General features: G+C 40.5%; 1 protein-coding gene and 1 pseudogene across 1 annotated transcript; both read right to left on the bottom strand.

Annotated features, from left to right (window-relative positions):
- Positions 1 to 4,675: 4,675 nt before the first annotated feature.
- Positions 4,676 to 5,917, bottom strand: LOC146618529 (spastin pseudogene; annotated as a pseudogene).
- An 8,249-nt stretch (positions 5,918 to 14,166) lies between these two features.
- Positions 14,167 to 15,347, bottom strand: LOC146618528 (uncharacterized). Its single transcript, XM_085371555.1, has 2 exons — positions 15,181 to 15,347; positions 14,167 to 15,038 (listed from the first exon to the last, which is right to left on the bottom strand). The coding sequence occupies exon 2, from the start codon at positions 14,991 to 14,993 to the stop codon at positions 14,208 to 14,210; it is 786 nt and encodes a 261-aa protein (XP_085227681.1). The 5' UTR covers positions 14,994 to 15,038; positions 15,181 to 15,347; the 3' UTR covers positions 14,167 to 14,207.
- Positions 15,348 to 16,013: the final 666 nt, after the last annotated feature.

Here is a 16,013-nt window from a genome sequence, read left to right as displayed (position 1 = left end):
TATACATATTTATGCCAAAAAAAAATGCCCGTTTGATCTTGTGTTTCCATGTAGGAACAGGGAAAAATGTCTATATTGTGTTGTCTGGTTCACCTCGGCAGAGTTCTATGGCTTTGGCAGGAGGGTTGAGAGGAAACAGAAAGGGCCTTTACCGCCTGCACCTGGCATGTTTGTGATGAAGCAGCTGCCTCTACTCCTGCTGAGCCTCCTCCCTGTACCTCTGAACCCGAGTGAGCAGAGAGCACCGACGGTCATGCACACACACAGATACTGTACACTTCAACAGACACTGGAGATACAAATGATGGGCCATTTGCTAAACCTGCAGCACACACTGCTTTCTATGTGAAAGAACCATTCTGTGAGAAAAACTCTACTGCTCATTTGATCTATGACCTCTGAAAAACAGTTCATGATTTCCATTACTATTCAATTATAAAAAAAAAAAAAGTACATTCCCTGGGTTATACAGCACTGATATGCAAAGCTTAATTGTATATCTGTAACTCTAGAACTGCAGTATTTATAGTTTTCTTAGTTTAATATTTCAATTTCATATTCTTCTTCTAAGTATAAAATCCCTTTTGTTATATTTGTCTCGTTAATTTAACTGAAATACACTGAAAATTGCTCACAAATTAAGGTTTATGTGTCAATACAAATGCAGGTTTTATTGCTGGGAGCTTCCCGTGATGCACTGACTATTTCTTCTTCCATGACACTAATGTTTTGTCTTTGCTTCATCATTTATGTACTGTACTGTATCCCCAGTTTTCCAGCGAGGGCTGCGTACATTTTGATTGCATTAACGTTTTTATCCAGCCTTTATGTGCAAGCTTGAGCTGCAAAATTCAAATGTAGTTACTGACAGGCCAAAGTGCAACAGGGAAGAGATTAAATGGGATCAAAGGGAGTGGCATTATAAATTCCTTCCTTCCTGAGATTCAAATCCTCCAATCAAAACGGTGCCAGCAATGCAAAGACAGATTTCTTTAAAGGATTGCACACAATAACAAAGTCAGTCGTTTATTTATTAAAGCACTGTTAATAATTTTAGTTGCTGCTATTTCAAATAAATGTTTGGTACAACAAATTTCTCCGTGTTCTGTCTCAGGCTTTATTCGGGCCCTGGTACTAGAGCTATGGTCTGTTCTTGAGTGCAGCAGTGACGACATCAGAGTGGTCCGTCCCAAACCAACTCCCATTGACCCCACAGATAGGAGTTGCATTAAGGTATTGTATGTATGTGCGTGCGTGTGTGTGTGAGAGAGAGGGAGAAGGAGAAACTTCCTGGAGCCCACAATGCCCCAATTTTTAGATATCTACATAATAGTACAGACACAGATCTCTTAGAAGTTTTGCTTTTCCATCATGTTTTTAGCTCACTGGTTACAAAGGTGTTTAAATTGATTAAAATTAAATTGATTCCAATTATTATTAACCCAGGACTCAGAATAGTGGTCCATGTGTTGCTGTGATACCAGCAGCCATGTAGAAAATTCACTTGTGAATATTCATATTTAAGAAACTGGCAATAGTGATTTTGTTAACAAGAAAGGCTTTTTGCTGATTGGTTTATGGGTGTCTGGGCAAATAAGCCTTACTTTCATAAGACTGCATTTTTAGTTATGTTTTTGGCAGAATTTCTCTCAGGAAAGCTTCAACAAGCTCCAGCGTGAGCCTGTCTGTGTGTGTCTGATGCTTGGCCTCTGACAGCAGCCAAGTCATCTCTCTCAGAGAGACTAGCCAAGTGAATACGGACAGCCAGTGATGTGTAAACTGTGTCCTGCCACAGGCGACTTTAAAGTCTGCCTTATCAGTGGGTTATACATATATGCTGAGGTCAAAGGAAAACTAAATATACACACACCAGCACTTTGGTGAATTAACTCGAGTCTTTGCTTTAATCTGTGCTAAGTACAGTAGGAGGTTTGGTAGTACATATGAAGATAAGTTCACACATGCACAGAAACATCAGAAGACACATGAAAGTATAGATATTTCTATTTTAGAAAAAAAAATCCATCGTATCTTGTTTTTTTCTTTACGTTTCTTTGAAGCTGTTTAATATAATCTAAGTTGTAGCTCGTTTGTGCAAGTGTCTCTCTTTTTTTCCTTTGATGCTTTTGATGATATATTTTCCCTGTTCTACCAGACCCAGTGAAAAATGCAGGGAGCTTTCCTGTAGTTTAATATTCTTCAGGCTGCAATAGGTTTCTGCTCAACCACTCTGCTCAGAATATATGTCTTATTCAGTTTTGAGAGTGTGGTAAACCATGTTTTATCTTTGCAATCATAAATTCTTTTTACATTTTGTTTTGCTTTGAATACTACAGATATTATTTGTCATATTATCGGTAGTGTTTGTAGTTGAATAGTGTTATATTATTATTATGTGTTAGGATTTGATCAATCCATGACGTGCACAAATGCATTCACAATGGTCTTTAAAAGCAAATACATTTTTTCTCTCTAACAGCTGCTGTATTTACTTTCCTCTTCAGTCCTTCCTGTACTTGGTCAACCTCCTCTCCTCTTCCCAGTCGGTGTGGCAACTGCTGGGCCGACAGTCTTTGGCCAACAAAAGCGAATACACCCTGAGGGAGATGCCAACCTCCATACCTGTAAGTGTTTTTCTTCTTCTTCTTTTCCACACACTGCAGTTTTTTTTTGTCATCCATCTGAGGGCATGTTTGCACTTTTTATTTGGCCTCCAAACACCACCCACCCATTTGTTTTACTTCAAACGCATTCAAATAAACCCTCTCACACTGAGACTGATATACGTTCTCCACCTTACCCATTGTAAATTTCCACACAGTTTTCGTTTTGCACCCTATCCGGTGCATTCTTGTTCAAAGCCTCTCATTTTACTCCACAGGATTTGATTGACAGACTGATTGCCGTGAATTCGGATGGGAAGATTCATTCTCTCTTCCACTACGAAGAGAGTCACACATTCGGCCTAAGGTGGGATTCATTATTTTTTTCATATTACTTAACATCAGTGGGGAAGTAGACGATATCAGATTATCACCTGGTGACTGCACACACACTTCAGCCTCTGGCAATAGGAGACTGGCATGGTGACGTAATCGGCCTTAAAATGCGGCCTTTAAGGCTGCAGACCCTGAATTGGGATACAGCCTCTGAATCGCTGCATCTTGTAGCTGTGTCGTCTTAAATTGGTCATGTGATTTTGACGCGCCGGCGCGTCCGGCAACCCCAGAGGTTTAACTTAATATTTAAGTGTCTCTTGGTTTTAGACTAGTTGTTTAGTCTAATTTGATGTTTTAAACCAGAAAAGGAAGAAGAGGGCTTAGAATTACAGGTAAGAACTGCTCAGTGGTATGTGATAAACTGTAAATGTAAAGCTTACAGGTCAGTCCTCATGTTTTTAAATCAGATTTTGAGTCTGTACATGGCACATTATGCTTTTGCATGTTGTGAAATGTGCTGCAAAACAAACTGAGGTAAACTAACTGGTTTACTGTGATGGATTTAAAGTGTGTGTGACTGGTGCGCAGTGGCTGTGGTGCTCACGGTCAGAGTTCAGTCACAAAGAGGGTAACAGAGATGAATTTAAAGTTAAGGTGATGGTGCTTAGATTCATTCACAGACTGAAACCTTCACACCAACTTTATCCTGTGTCTCTTAGTTTTAGACTAGTTGTTTAGTCTATTTTGATGTTTTAAACCATATCACAGGGTTTTTACTTCACCATTTACGGGGTTTTAACAAGCAAACAAAAGACAGATCGTGATGTTTGAAAATGTTTTGGAAATATTCTTTAAAGATTAGATGTAAAATACGCAGAGGATAAATTCAATTGGTTTATTAGTTTATTACATAAGTTGAAAAAAAGTTAAACAAGTAAATAAAGAAACAACGTAAAAGAAAAGTAAACAAAACAAATCGGTAAATAAAGGAAAATGGTAATAAGAAGGGGAAAAAAAAGAAAAGAGAAAACCCCAACAATCCCCTCTGAGCAAGCACTAGGCGACAGTGGGGAAGAAAAACTGCCTTTAAACGGGCAGAAACTTCCGGCAGAACCAGGCTCACGAGGGGCAGTCAACTGCCGGGACTGGTTGGGGTGAAAAAAGATGAAGGAGAGAGGGAAGAAGTGTTAGGAGAGAAGGGGAGAGGAGAGGTGAAAATTAAGATGGAACAGAGGTGGAGGGAGACGAGGTGACGTCAGCAGTAGAAAAAATAGAAAGAGTAGAAAAAGCAGGAGTGTCCCTCCTCCAGAAGAAGCGGAAACGTTTTTTCTTCTTTTCCATGAGCTTTTCCACGACCACTTTTTTCTCTAGGATGAGGGTTCTCAACTGATCGGTTGTTTCTTCAACTTCCTTCTCAAGTTTCTGGCATCTTTGCTCCATTTCTTTTAATAGATTGCACTTGTCTGTATTTTGCTGTTGTTTTTCCTTGTGCATCTTTTCTAACTGCTCATTTCTTCTTGTGATTTCTTGAAGCTTACGCTGCAGGTCTTCATTTATTTTCTCTTGTTGCTGCTTTTGTGCAAGCATTTCAGCGTTTTCACACTTCAAGTTGTCTGAGTTCAACAACATCTCATTAATGACCTCTGAGTGTTTTTTCGCCATTTCATTGATCCTACGCTGCATCTTTGAACATCGTTTTTCCAATACTTCTCCTTCCAGTTCAGGTGTTCTGTCCTTCATTGTATTAATTTGTTCAGTTGTAGATTTCTTCTCTCCAAGTCCTGGAGAATACGTTTTTTTTCTTTTTCCTGTTGCTCTTTCTCTTGAAGAAGCTCTTTATTTTTGCACTCTGTTTCATCCAGCCTGACTGGATTTGGATTTATTGAAGAAGGACCACCAAAATCTTTGTTCTATTTGGTGTACATGTTAAGAGTTGCTGGACTAACAGTTGGTTTGATTTGCTTCAGAGAATCCTCAAAGTCTTTCATCTTAATGTTGCGCACCTCAGCAGCAGCTATAACACGGACTTGTTCTGGTGCCAACTCTCTTATTGGGCCAAGTGCAGCATCTTTGGCTAATGCTGTCAAATCGCTCCCTGAATATCCTTCAGTCACTTTTGCAAGACAGGACAGTTCGTCTTGGCTCAGTGGACTCCCGTGCGTTCCCAAAAGATTTTTCAGCAGCGTAAATCTTGTCTTCTCATCGGGTAAGGTCACATATACTCTTTTTGCAAAGCGCCTTAATATTGCTTCATCGAGCTCCTGGGGCCTGTTCGTTGCTCCCATTACAAGTACTCTGTCATCCTTTCCTGACTGCAACCCGTCAAACTCAATGAGGAACTCAGTTTTTAAACGGCGAGAGGCGTCGTGCTCCCCCTCCCTCCTTTGACAGAGCAAGCCGTCCACTTCATCGATGAAGATTACTGAGGGCTGTCTCTCTCTTGCAACTGCAAAGAGTGCTCGTACGAGCTTCTCGCCTTCTCCCACATATTTGGAGGTCAAACTAGCAGCACTGATGTTGAAGAATGTTGCATTAGACTCTGCAGCAACTGCTTTGGCGAGCATGGTCTTCCCATTTCCTGGTGGGCCAAATAAAAGCAAGCCACGTGCAGGAGCTCTCAGACCAGTAAAGAGATCAGGTCTTAAGGCAGGAAGGATGACAATTTCTTGAAGTGCTTGCTTTGCCAGATCCTGCCCTGCGATGTCATCAAATGACACAGTCGCTCCACTGTATACAATTTCATTTGTAATTAAGCTGACCAGTTTACTGTCCACATTCTTTTTCATATCCCTCTTCGGGGGCTGTTTCACAGCTGCCGGTCTTCCATTCTGAGTTTTTCCCACCCGAGCGGTTTTCTTTGCATCAGTTATTCTTAATGGAGGTCTTACAGAAGTGGAGGGTCTGATGGTGGTGGAAACACCTGCGGGTTGACTTTTAGGAACTGACTTTGGCTTACTTGCAATTGTTTTGGTCGACATTTCTCTTGCGCGACTTCCCCCCTGTTCACAGTCATAACACGGTAAACTAGTCATAAACGAAAACGTTTAGGCTATTTATCGCATTTAAAGGTCTTTCTTTGGGACAACGTCACAGAACACAGAAACGTCACAGGGCTTTGGAGCGTGATGTTACAGAGGTTTACAAATACTTTCAAATATAGCTCTGGTCGAACGTTTGAAGGCTGCGAACAAACTGACTAAAACTTGCTGCTCCTGACCCCTATTTATAGAAAAACTTCAAAGGCTCAAAGGCATGTGCTTGTGACATCATCACATGTCCTTGTGACATCATCACTCTTCATGAATCAGATTGTCACATGACATTTTAGAATGGGGATGTTTTTTTTTAAACCGTTTTCAAATTTAACCCTCTGTGGTCCAGGGTATAATTGGCCGTTCTTGACTATTTTTGATTTTACCTCTATATTTCACCTTTAAAATATGTTTTTCTTGCCTTATTTGGCACCATTATTTTCAGCACAACCTCAAATATCTGAAATTTGAGTTATTGTTTTCATTTTGGTATACTATATTAGCACAGTTGATCTAAATTAATAACACAATAAATTGTGTGTGCATCTCCTGTTTTGTCATGGTTGTATGTCCCGGTTCGTGACAGGCTGCATGAGCTCATCTGGTGGGAGTGTAGTACTGTAGTATTTCAGGCATAAAAACGTGGTTTTCACAGACCTTGTCACAGGGTCTGAGTCTAAGATTTTTTTTTCACATTCTGTCTCTCACAGTTGAAGTGTACCTCTGGTGCAAATTACTGACCTCTGTCATCATTTTAGGTGGGGGAACTTGCACAATCGGTGGTTGACTAAATACTTTTTTGCCCCACTGTACCTATGAAAATATACTCACTGTATATATATATAATCAAAGCATTTCTTTAGCAAAGTGCACATACTAGCCCTTTTTAAGTTCATTGACATATGTGCACTCAAACAGGCCCAATGAGATTGAGGGTTATACCCCAATTATTTGTGTTAGGTTTGTAAGCTTTTCCAAATGAATACAGAAAATCAGCAAAACCACCATAAAGAAAGCTTATTTAAATAAAGCTGATATTGGGAGAACAAAGCCCAAGGGGTGGAAAATGAGTAAAAAACCTGTGAAGCAGAGAATAACATGAGGGACTGTTGCAGAGCGCATGAGTGAAACAAGCTCACAGATGAGCTGACAAAGATTGGCAGAAATCACTTTAGAGCAGCCGGGTAATAAGGAACAGGTGAACATAGAGTGGAGCAGATAATTACGAGCAAAAACCCAAACAAATACTTTCAGACAATCCTAAAGCTCTTATTTAGTTGCATAGAGCCATGTGTGAACATTTTGTCTTTACATTTTGCTTCCAAGGAACCGAACTGTCTTTTAATTCTGTAATTTATTTCACGTTCTTCAGGCTTTCTGAAGCTCCTTCAAATTTTTCTTTGGACATCATTTTATTATAATTTTCAGTGCAGTCCTTTATTTGTTTGTTCCTATGAATCATTCACACATAATAAAGGCACCTAACTCAAGGGACAAATTCGTTACTGGCACATTACCAGCAGCTTGTCACAAATACACAATTTGTTTCCTGCACAAAAAATGACAACGATAACACACCAGCAAGGTGATTACCAAAGAGCTATTAGCCAAAAACTTGACATATGTCAAGAAACTAAACAAGTAGAGGACAAAAGAACTGGCAGCTTAAATAAAAACATCTACAGCAGACGAACAGAATTTGAAAGTTGTGTCCTTAAGAAATAACACAAAACTGACACACAACCTGAGAGATGCATCTGGCATCTTATGTTTGCAAGTTTCAGTAAACTGCTGCATCTATTTCCCATTTTCCTAGCAAAATACAAAGACATGATGGCTTATTAGCTCATCCTATCCTAAATAACCACTAATGTATGCCAACTATTGTCACTGCTACACTATCAAAAGCTGAAAACAAACATAAAAAACATACAAATTCATCACCACAACAACACAGTTGATAAATAAAGAAATACAGAAGCACACATGCAAATAGAGAGATGACATAAAAGTTCTCACTCAGCTCCCTGCGGTGCTGTTTTAAGCTCCAACTCACTCTAAACAACACCAACGGGGGTCTACTGCTTCCTGAGCATCAACGACCGCGCCACCTTTTTAAGATAAGATAAGATAAGATAAGATAAGATAAGATAAGATAAGATAAGATAAGATAAGATAAGATAAGATAAGATAAGATAAGATAAGATAAGATAAGATAAGATAAGATAAGATAAGATAAGATAAGATAAGATAAGATAACCTTTATTAGTCCCACACGTGGGAAATTTGTTTTGTCACAGCAGGAAGAGGACAGTGCAAAGGTTATTCACTAGTTTCAGTTTTATAATAATATAAAACTTAATTATATAATTATATTCAGGTTACATGACACTTATTGTATAAGATAATTATTTCTGGGATGCTGAATGACAATTTGATGTGTATTTTGTTGCTTTCAGTAGAAATCCTGCTGATGACTCAGTGGATTTTAGATGGAAATTCTGTGTTTCACTCACTATAAACCATCTTCTAATCAGAGGGCGAAAAAGCCACTCTTCTTATTTGGTATTAGCTGAAGAAAATATTTAATCTATACTGACCGTCATCGCTGTTGTCGTCCACCAGGATGACCTCCTTGAGCAAGTGTGTGATTGACAGCTGAGTGGACTGAGCGCAGGATCACCGACAGAGCCTCGTTGACGAAGATGAAGATGAGGGAGATTTGGGGAAGGTCTCTTGAGTAGCTGACCTTTCTACATCTGTAGAAAGACACGACACAACACCTGTAAACTACTTGCATTAAGTAATACGAGGTGCCAGTGGAGCACTAGAGTGATGGTTTGGGAAAAGTAGTCTACAAAGTTATACAATTAAAAAGACAATCATGATTTTGTATTGATGAGCCCATTTACCATGATTTCTAACATTTCTGATCAATTGAATGTTGTATTAAATAACAAGGAATATGCCTTTCTTTTTAAAAAATGAGGACATTTCTCAGTGAACCTTAATTTTTGAGTGCTCGCATATTTAATTTTGAATTTGTAAAAAAGACTAAACTACCTCCATAGAGCTGCTGACGTCTTGTTCAATGGGGCTGAAAGGCAGAGCAAGTGCTGCTTCCTGTTCAACTATAATCACAAGGATTTATTTTCCACATTGGCCTTTTAACTGCATGTGCTGTTTCAGATAGAAACCCTATTTTAAACTTGTTTTGTTTAAACAGCTCTAATGAAGCGGAAAGCGGCAGGGTGAGGCTTTGGCTCTAAGTTTAGCACATGTGGGAAAGGAAGGGGCTTCTTTTATTGTCTCCTTTTCACGTCTTTTTTTCTTTTATCGATTATCTTATTTCCTCTGTGAAATAATAGCTAATTAGAAGTTATTCTATAACAAATCCAGTGTTTTCAATTCACGAGGTTGGAGAACACTTTTTTAGGGTTTTTGGCAGGAAACCATTAGAAAACAGAAGGCAACATTAACAAGATTAACCACGAAGAACTGGGACATTTGTCACCTTTTTTCTCCTTCTGATACAATATTGCAAAAGTCTTGAGGCATCCTCATTTCGTTATATTCTGCTGGGAAAATGGGAAATAGGCAGAGCAATTCACTGAAACGTGCAAACATAAATGGAAATACAGTACATAAGGCAAAAATGTACTTGAAAGTCAATATTTGGTATGGCCACCTTTACTATCGAACATAGCCTGGACTCTCTCTTTCCGGAACACACTGCTTTAATAAATGTTGAGGTCTGGGCTCTGGGGAGGCCAATCCATGACTGATCTAGGTATACGTTTATTGTATTCACCGTGTGTTTGGGATCATTGTCGTAATGAATAAAAATATGCCTTTTCCAACTAGATGCTTTTCAGCTGGGACTGCATGATTAATGAAAATCTTAATATCTGGTTCATATTTCCATCAGCTTTCTCAAGATTCCCAACACCACTGGCAGAGCCTTCATCGTGTTTTACAGATGGATGTAAACACCCTCTGTTGGAGTCATATCAACAATTATTTGAACCAAAAATGTCAAATATGAATTCATAATGCTGTAAGACCTGTTGCCACTGATATAGTCCAGTTCTCGTGTAATTTACCATACCTCAGCCTTTTCTCCCTGTTTCTCTTCACTAAAAATGGCTTCCTGACAGCCTTCCACTGAGACCGTTTCTGATGAGGCTTCAGCAAACAGCAGATGGATCCATTAAAGGGCCAGTGCATCTCTCAGGTACTTCAAGTCTTTGCTTTTCTTTATATTTTTCTACATCTTAAGGACATGATTTCCAGATACAGTTCATCTGCTGTACAGAGTTATTTAGTCCTGCTACTTTTCCGGTTTCCTCAATTTTTTTAAGGACTCACAGCACGCCAGATTTTTGGGAACCACCTAGTTGGTTCAAAATGTTATTTTTACCTATCAGATTTTGTTATCTTTTAGATTCTTAAAGTGCTATGCTGTGGTGTGCTGGGGGAGCAGCACAGCAAAGAAGGACTCATCCAGGCTGGAAAAACTGATCAGGAAGGCTAGCTCTGTGGTCGGCATGAAGCTGGACACCCTGGTGACAGTGGCAGAGAAAAGGACACTAAAGAAACTGATGGACATTATGGACAATGCCAGGCATCCTCTGCACACGGCCATTAACAACCAGAAGAGTCTGTTCAGTGACAGGTTGCTTCTCCCCAAGACAAGAACTAACAGACTTAAAAACTCCTTTGTCCCACACGCCATCAGACTGTTTAACTCCTCTCTGGAGGGGAGAGGGAGGGGAAACAGGAGGACAAAGGAGGGGGGAACAACTAAGCTGTAGTGCCTCTTCACCTCACTGTGCAATACCTTTTGTGCAATACTTTTGTAAATAGTCAACAGTGCAATAGACCTCAATACTCGATACTTTGGGAGCCATAAACATCATTAGACCAGTGCACATATTGGTAAATGGACTGGTTCTTATATAGCGCTTTTCTACTCTTCTGAGCACTCAAAGCGCTTTACACAACTTGTGCATTCACCCATTCACACCCATTCGCACAAGCACATTGTTCTAGGTGCTTTCTAAGTAACATTCACACACATTCATACTCCGATGGATGCATCGGAGAGCAATTTGGGGTTAATATCTTGCCCAAGGATATTTGGCATGCAGACTGGGGGAAGCCAGGAATCGAACCACCAATCTTCCGATCAGCAGATGACCTGCTCTACCGCCTGAGCTACAGCCACCCCCTTATTGTCTCTATTGTGCTCTGTCTTGGTTGTTGAGTTGACTAATGTGGAAATAAAATTTATCCAGCAGTAAACCTGAGTTTGCGGTGAGGGAAGCATCTTGTACAGTACAGCACTTTCCAGCAGGAACTTCGATAGAATGTAAAATAAAACATTTTGTGTATTTTAAAATGACATTCAGTGTGTTTTTGTTGTTGCTGCACTAATCAACCACTTACTACTAACTGCAATGGTAGTTTATTGGATTGGAAAGTGTGGCGATGCTCGCCACCTGGTCTCCCTTCTTGCTTGTTGGTGTGGGCAGGTCTCATTTGTAGGTGCTGAAGAGCTGCTGTGGCTCATTTCCATCAGTGGCACTGGCAATACCTGGGCTCATTCTGTCAGTGAGGTAGTTGAAAAACCCCAGTTGGGTAAAGCGTTTGGGGGTTTTTGTTAACAGACATGCTTATCTATTTAGTTGGTGTTATTTTTTTCAGCTAAATTTTTTAGTGCAATTAGCACTTTCAGCATCAATCCATAGCAATGTGTTGTATTTTTCACATTGTCTGTGTGTAAAATACATATGTAAGCATAGATTACACAAAGGATCCTGCACGCCAAGCTGGATACAAATAGAAATCCCTGGAAACAATTCTTTCTGCGCTTAAGAGCAGCTTCCTATTGCAACGCTGGAGGATTTGTCACCATTACTGGATACGCTGCAGAAGCACAGCAAAGCAGTGACTGTGTGGAGTCGAAAACTATTACACCAACTACACTACACAGTCACCCACATTACCCCAATCACTGGCGTGTTTACACAACAGAGACGCTGAGTCTTTGTTACGGGCGCCAGCCACTGTGGCCTCGTTGTGTGGACACAGAGAGACCTTGCTGTGACTCGCGTCTTCCCTGCTGTGGATTTCTGGAAACCGCGCTTAAAGAAAGCACAAGACTTCTTTCGTAAAATGTGCCTTCCTGAACTTGTTGGGAAATACTTCTCGAAACAACGTGCTGCTCTAAATAGCCTGTAATGTTTCATGTTGTGGTTAAAGATTGATGACAGCTGTGTGGTGCGATGTAAATAGTTTGCATTTCATTTTTATGTGATTGCTGTGTACATGTGAATAGATCTATAATAAAGAAAAACAAACAAATATACTATTCTTTTTTGTTTTATTAAAACAACTTCACACAAAGTACAACTATTTACAATGTACAGTACATCCAAAAGAACAGCTTTAAGAATACTCAACAGGAGCAAGTGTCATTTGGCCCTGGTTTGACAACAACACTGGGGCACATATTAACAAAAACACAGCAAACCTTAACGATCTTATCAAGAAGTGTTGTGTCTTCAGCCTCACATGATAAGAGTAATCAGACTGTGTGTAACATTTTGAACTTGTTGCGCAAACTACCTATTACTCGCTCAACATGAATTCTCAGGTGGGCAATTGCTCTCGTTTGTTCAACGTCCCTTGCATCAAGTTGACAGTAGCCTTTTGTGAAAGCTGGAATCTTGACCTCCGCACACATCATTCCTACAGCATCTCTGATGTCAAAGCCTCTGTCAGCCAATACTACGTCCCCTGGTAACAGCTTTTGAAGAATGCCACATCTCTCTATGATGTGTTTATCTGATGCACGACTAGGGCTGGGCCATATTATACCATTCACGGTAATACCGGTATAATGTTAGGCAACGATAGGAAAATGAAATATCGCGATAGAATGGGAGTAAAACGCGCATGCGCAGTGCCTTTGTTTTCATACGCACATGGCCGATTGTTGAGTGAAACAGATGAACCAGAATTGGTTTGTAAAAATGGTGCAACTTCCGTGATGTGGAACTGGTTTGGTGTTTGTCTGTCAGATACACGACAAAGCACATTTTTTTGCAGAACATGCAAGCGGTCGTCGTTATTGTCGTATTTGTCGGACTAAGATGCTCTTAAATCTGGGAGTAATCTGGGTCCTAAACTCCGTATGCTTCAGGTCAAACAACACTGCAGCATCACTGAGAGTTAAAAACTGTCTAAATTCTTTCATCTTTAGTAAAACGATCAGCATTGCTGCTTTACCAGGTGTAACTATAAAGTTTAACTTCCATGAAAACAAAAAGTTATTACATTTAATGGAGTTAGAAGTTAGCAGGAAGCTAGCGGAAGTTAGCTCGCTAGTTTCGCTAGTTACCTAAGCATGATATAGCATGTTCTGACTGAGAGATTTCTGAAAAAAATCAAACGTACAGCTCTGCTATCACTTCCAACATAAATGAAGACAGGAAACTAAACAGCAGTGACGTTTGTAGGGTTACTGAAGTTGGGCTAGCTGGTATATAATGATGTGCTACGTGATCGCTAGCGACACAGCTATGTTAGCATAACATAAACAGTGAAGCTGGAGGACGAACACTAACACTTTTCCACTTATAAAAGTTAACGTGAAGGTTCTTCATGGTTAGAGACAAATGCAATCGCATGGCAGGATGCTGTAAACGGACCAAACTTCAGTCAGGAGAACAACTGAGATAATCTATCCACAATACCAGGTTAGTCATTAATATACTGCAACAACATGGGAATAGAGCAGCTGCCAGAGAATTCAACATTAATGAATCAATGGTACAGAAGTGGAGGAAGCAAGAAGAATGAGTTTAATAAAGTTTGATTTATCTGACTGCTTTGTTTCGCTTAATGTGCCTTATAATCCCGTGCACCTTATGGTCCGAAAAATGCGTACTGCACACTGCAGTTTAATGTTGCAAAGCACCTCTTTTTAACTTCAGTGGATATTATACATGGTTATGCTCAGGATATGTCAGCCCATTTCTACTGGAAATGCCTTTTGGTTAAACTTTCAGCAAGGAATTTGCATTTGCACTGTTACATTTTTATAAAGCTTTAATGTACATAAAAACCAGCTTCTTGTTTAAGTGAAAATAAATGGAAGGTTGTCTTTTTGCGCTAGTAATGTTGTGGAGTTGTATTTTGTCTCGCATCAATTATATCGTCGGTTATATCGTTATCGCAAATTTTCAAATATATATCGTGATAAATATTTTTGGCCATATCGCCCTGCTCTATGCACGACCCCCCATCCCCTGGAAATGAAAGAAATAGCTCCATGGGGTGTAATCCCGATGAGGTATTTTATGGTCTGTGTACCCTTGTAATGAGAGTATGTTTGTGCGCGTGCCTTTAAATTAGATGGTCTTTCTGTTCGAATCTCAAAACAGTCAACAATGATTGCTACTCGTTTTCCAAAAGTTTCAGTAAACTGTGGAGGCATTGTCGCCTGCAGACAGTGCCTCTCAGGCCAGTGCACCAGTGCTCCTAAGTGGGCATACAAAACATCAATGGTATCGGTGAAGACAGAAGACAGTGTTTTGTGCGACACATGGAATAGATGACAAAGATGCTGGACTGGAAGATCAAGTCTCAGACGCATTAGTGTGAGTAAGAGCATTTGGAAACCTGTCAGTTTCTTCGGTATTGGCAGGAAATCTTTGACAGTGTTGAAGAGGGACATTAAGACAGCATAACAATATAGTCCAGTGTAATATCTTACTTTTTCGGTATCGTCCTTTAAGAAAGTTTCATTCAGCTCTGTCTTTTGCAACTGTGCTCGAAGCAGTCTGTTCTCCTCCAACAGCCGGTTTATTTCTGCTCTGCCCTGTTGACTGCACACACAGTCCTTCGTCTGCCCTTCAGCTTCCGTGACGCTGTCACTCCCATCACCACTGTCCACATTTGCAGCTGGTACGTCAACCTCCACTTGTCCAACACAACTGCTGTCCACTGCCTCCATGACATGGTTGTTGTTCTTCTGTCAGACCTTCATCGATCATCAAGCCTGTAAGATAAAAAATAGTGCATAGACTTAAGGTTAATGTACACCAATATTCCAATGACAGGTGTGTGATTCATCTTTAAGTTATGTGCGGATTAGTGTACCATAAGAGCAATTTAGTATGTTTTCAGAGGGGGGTGTTTACCTGCAATGGGTGCTCTTTTTCGCTTCCGTTGCATACGCCTTGCGTGCCGGTCCGAGTCTGACACAGGTTTGTCGTCGTGCCCCATGTGCAGTGTTGGTGCCCAGTCTGGATTTGTTACATCCATTTCATATGCTGGTTTGCCTGCAATAATGCCAAATCAAAAGCTACTCAGTCGACATGACGTGGTTCTGCAGCATCACACATTAGCATGTTTTATCTCATTATCTATGACCGCAGCGCATTGAAAAAAAAACCCACTAAAAGCCTTTTGGTTTGGTCCTTTTACAGCATCCTGCCATGCGATTACATTTGTTCCTGACCACCGAGAACACTCACGTTAACTTTTATCGAGTGGAAAAAAAGTTAGCGTGTTTATATTGTGCTAACATAGCTGTGTTACTAGCGGTCACGTAGCACATCATTATATACCAGCTAGCCCAACTTCAGTAACCCTACAAATCAATCAATCAAGCTTTATTTATAAAGCACTTTTCATACAGAAAAAATGTAGCACAAAGTGCTTTACATAGTTAAAAGCAGCCCACCCCACCCTCCAACTCACTCCCCACACTCTCAATACACATATATCCCCCCACCCCCACCCACACACACACATACACACACGCGCACACTTAAAGAGTAAAAATTGGGCTGGGCTCGCATGAGCCAAGTGAGGAAACATTATAACAGAGAGCCGTCTGCACCGGGAGCCGGTCACAGACCGCAGCCTCCGGGCTGGGCACACAGCCGGAGGGAGGCCAAGGAGCCCCCCAACCAGGCTGAGAGGACCCCAGAGACCAGCAGCCACGGTCAATAACAGCCCCGGTGCAGAG

This window comes from Diplotaxodon limnothrissa, linkage group LG14 (genome assembly GCF_057381915.1).
Source record: "Diplotaxodon limnothrissa isolate DT_005_m linkage group LG14, D_limnothrissa_male_GT1.1, whole genome shotgun sequence".
In the NCBI taxonomy this organism is placed as follows: Eukaryota; Metazoa; Chordata; class Actinopteri; order Cichliformes; family Cichlidae; genus Diplotaxodon; species Diplotaxodon limnothrissa.
Note: the sequence above shows the minus strand (reverse complement) of the source record. Positions and strands in the feature narration are given on the sequence as shown.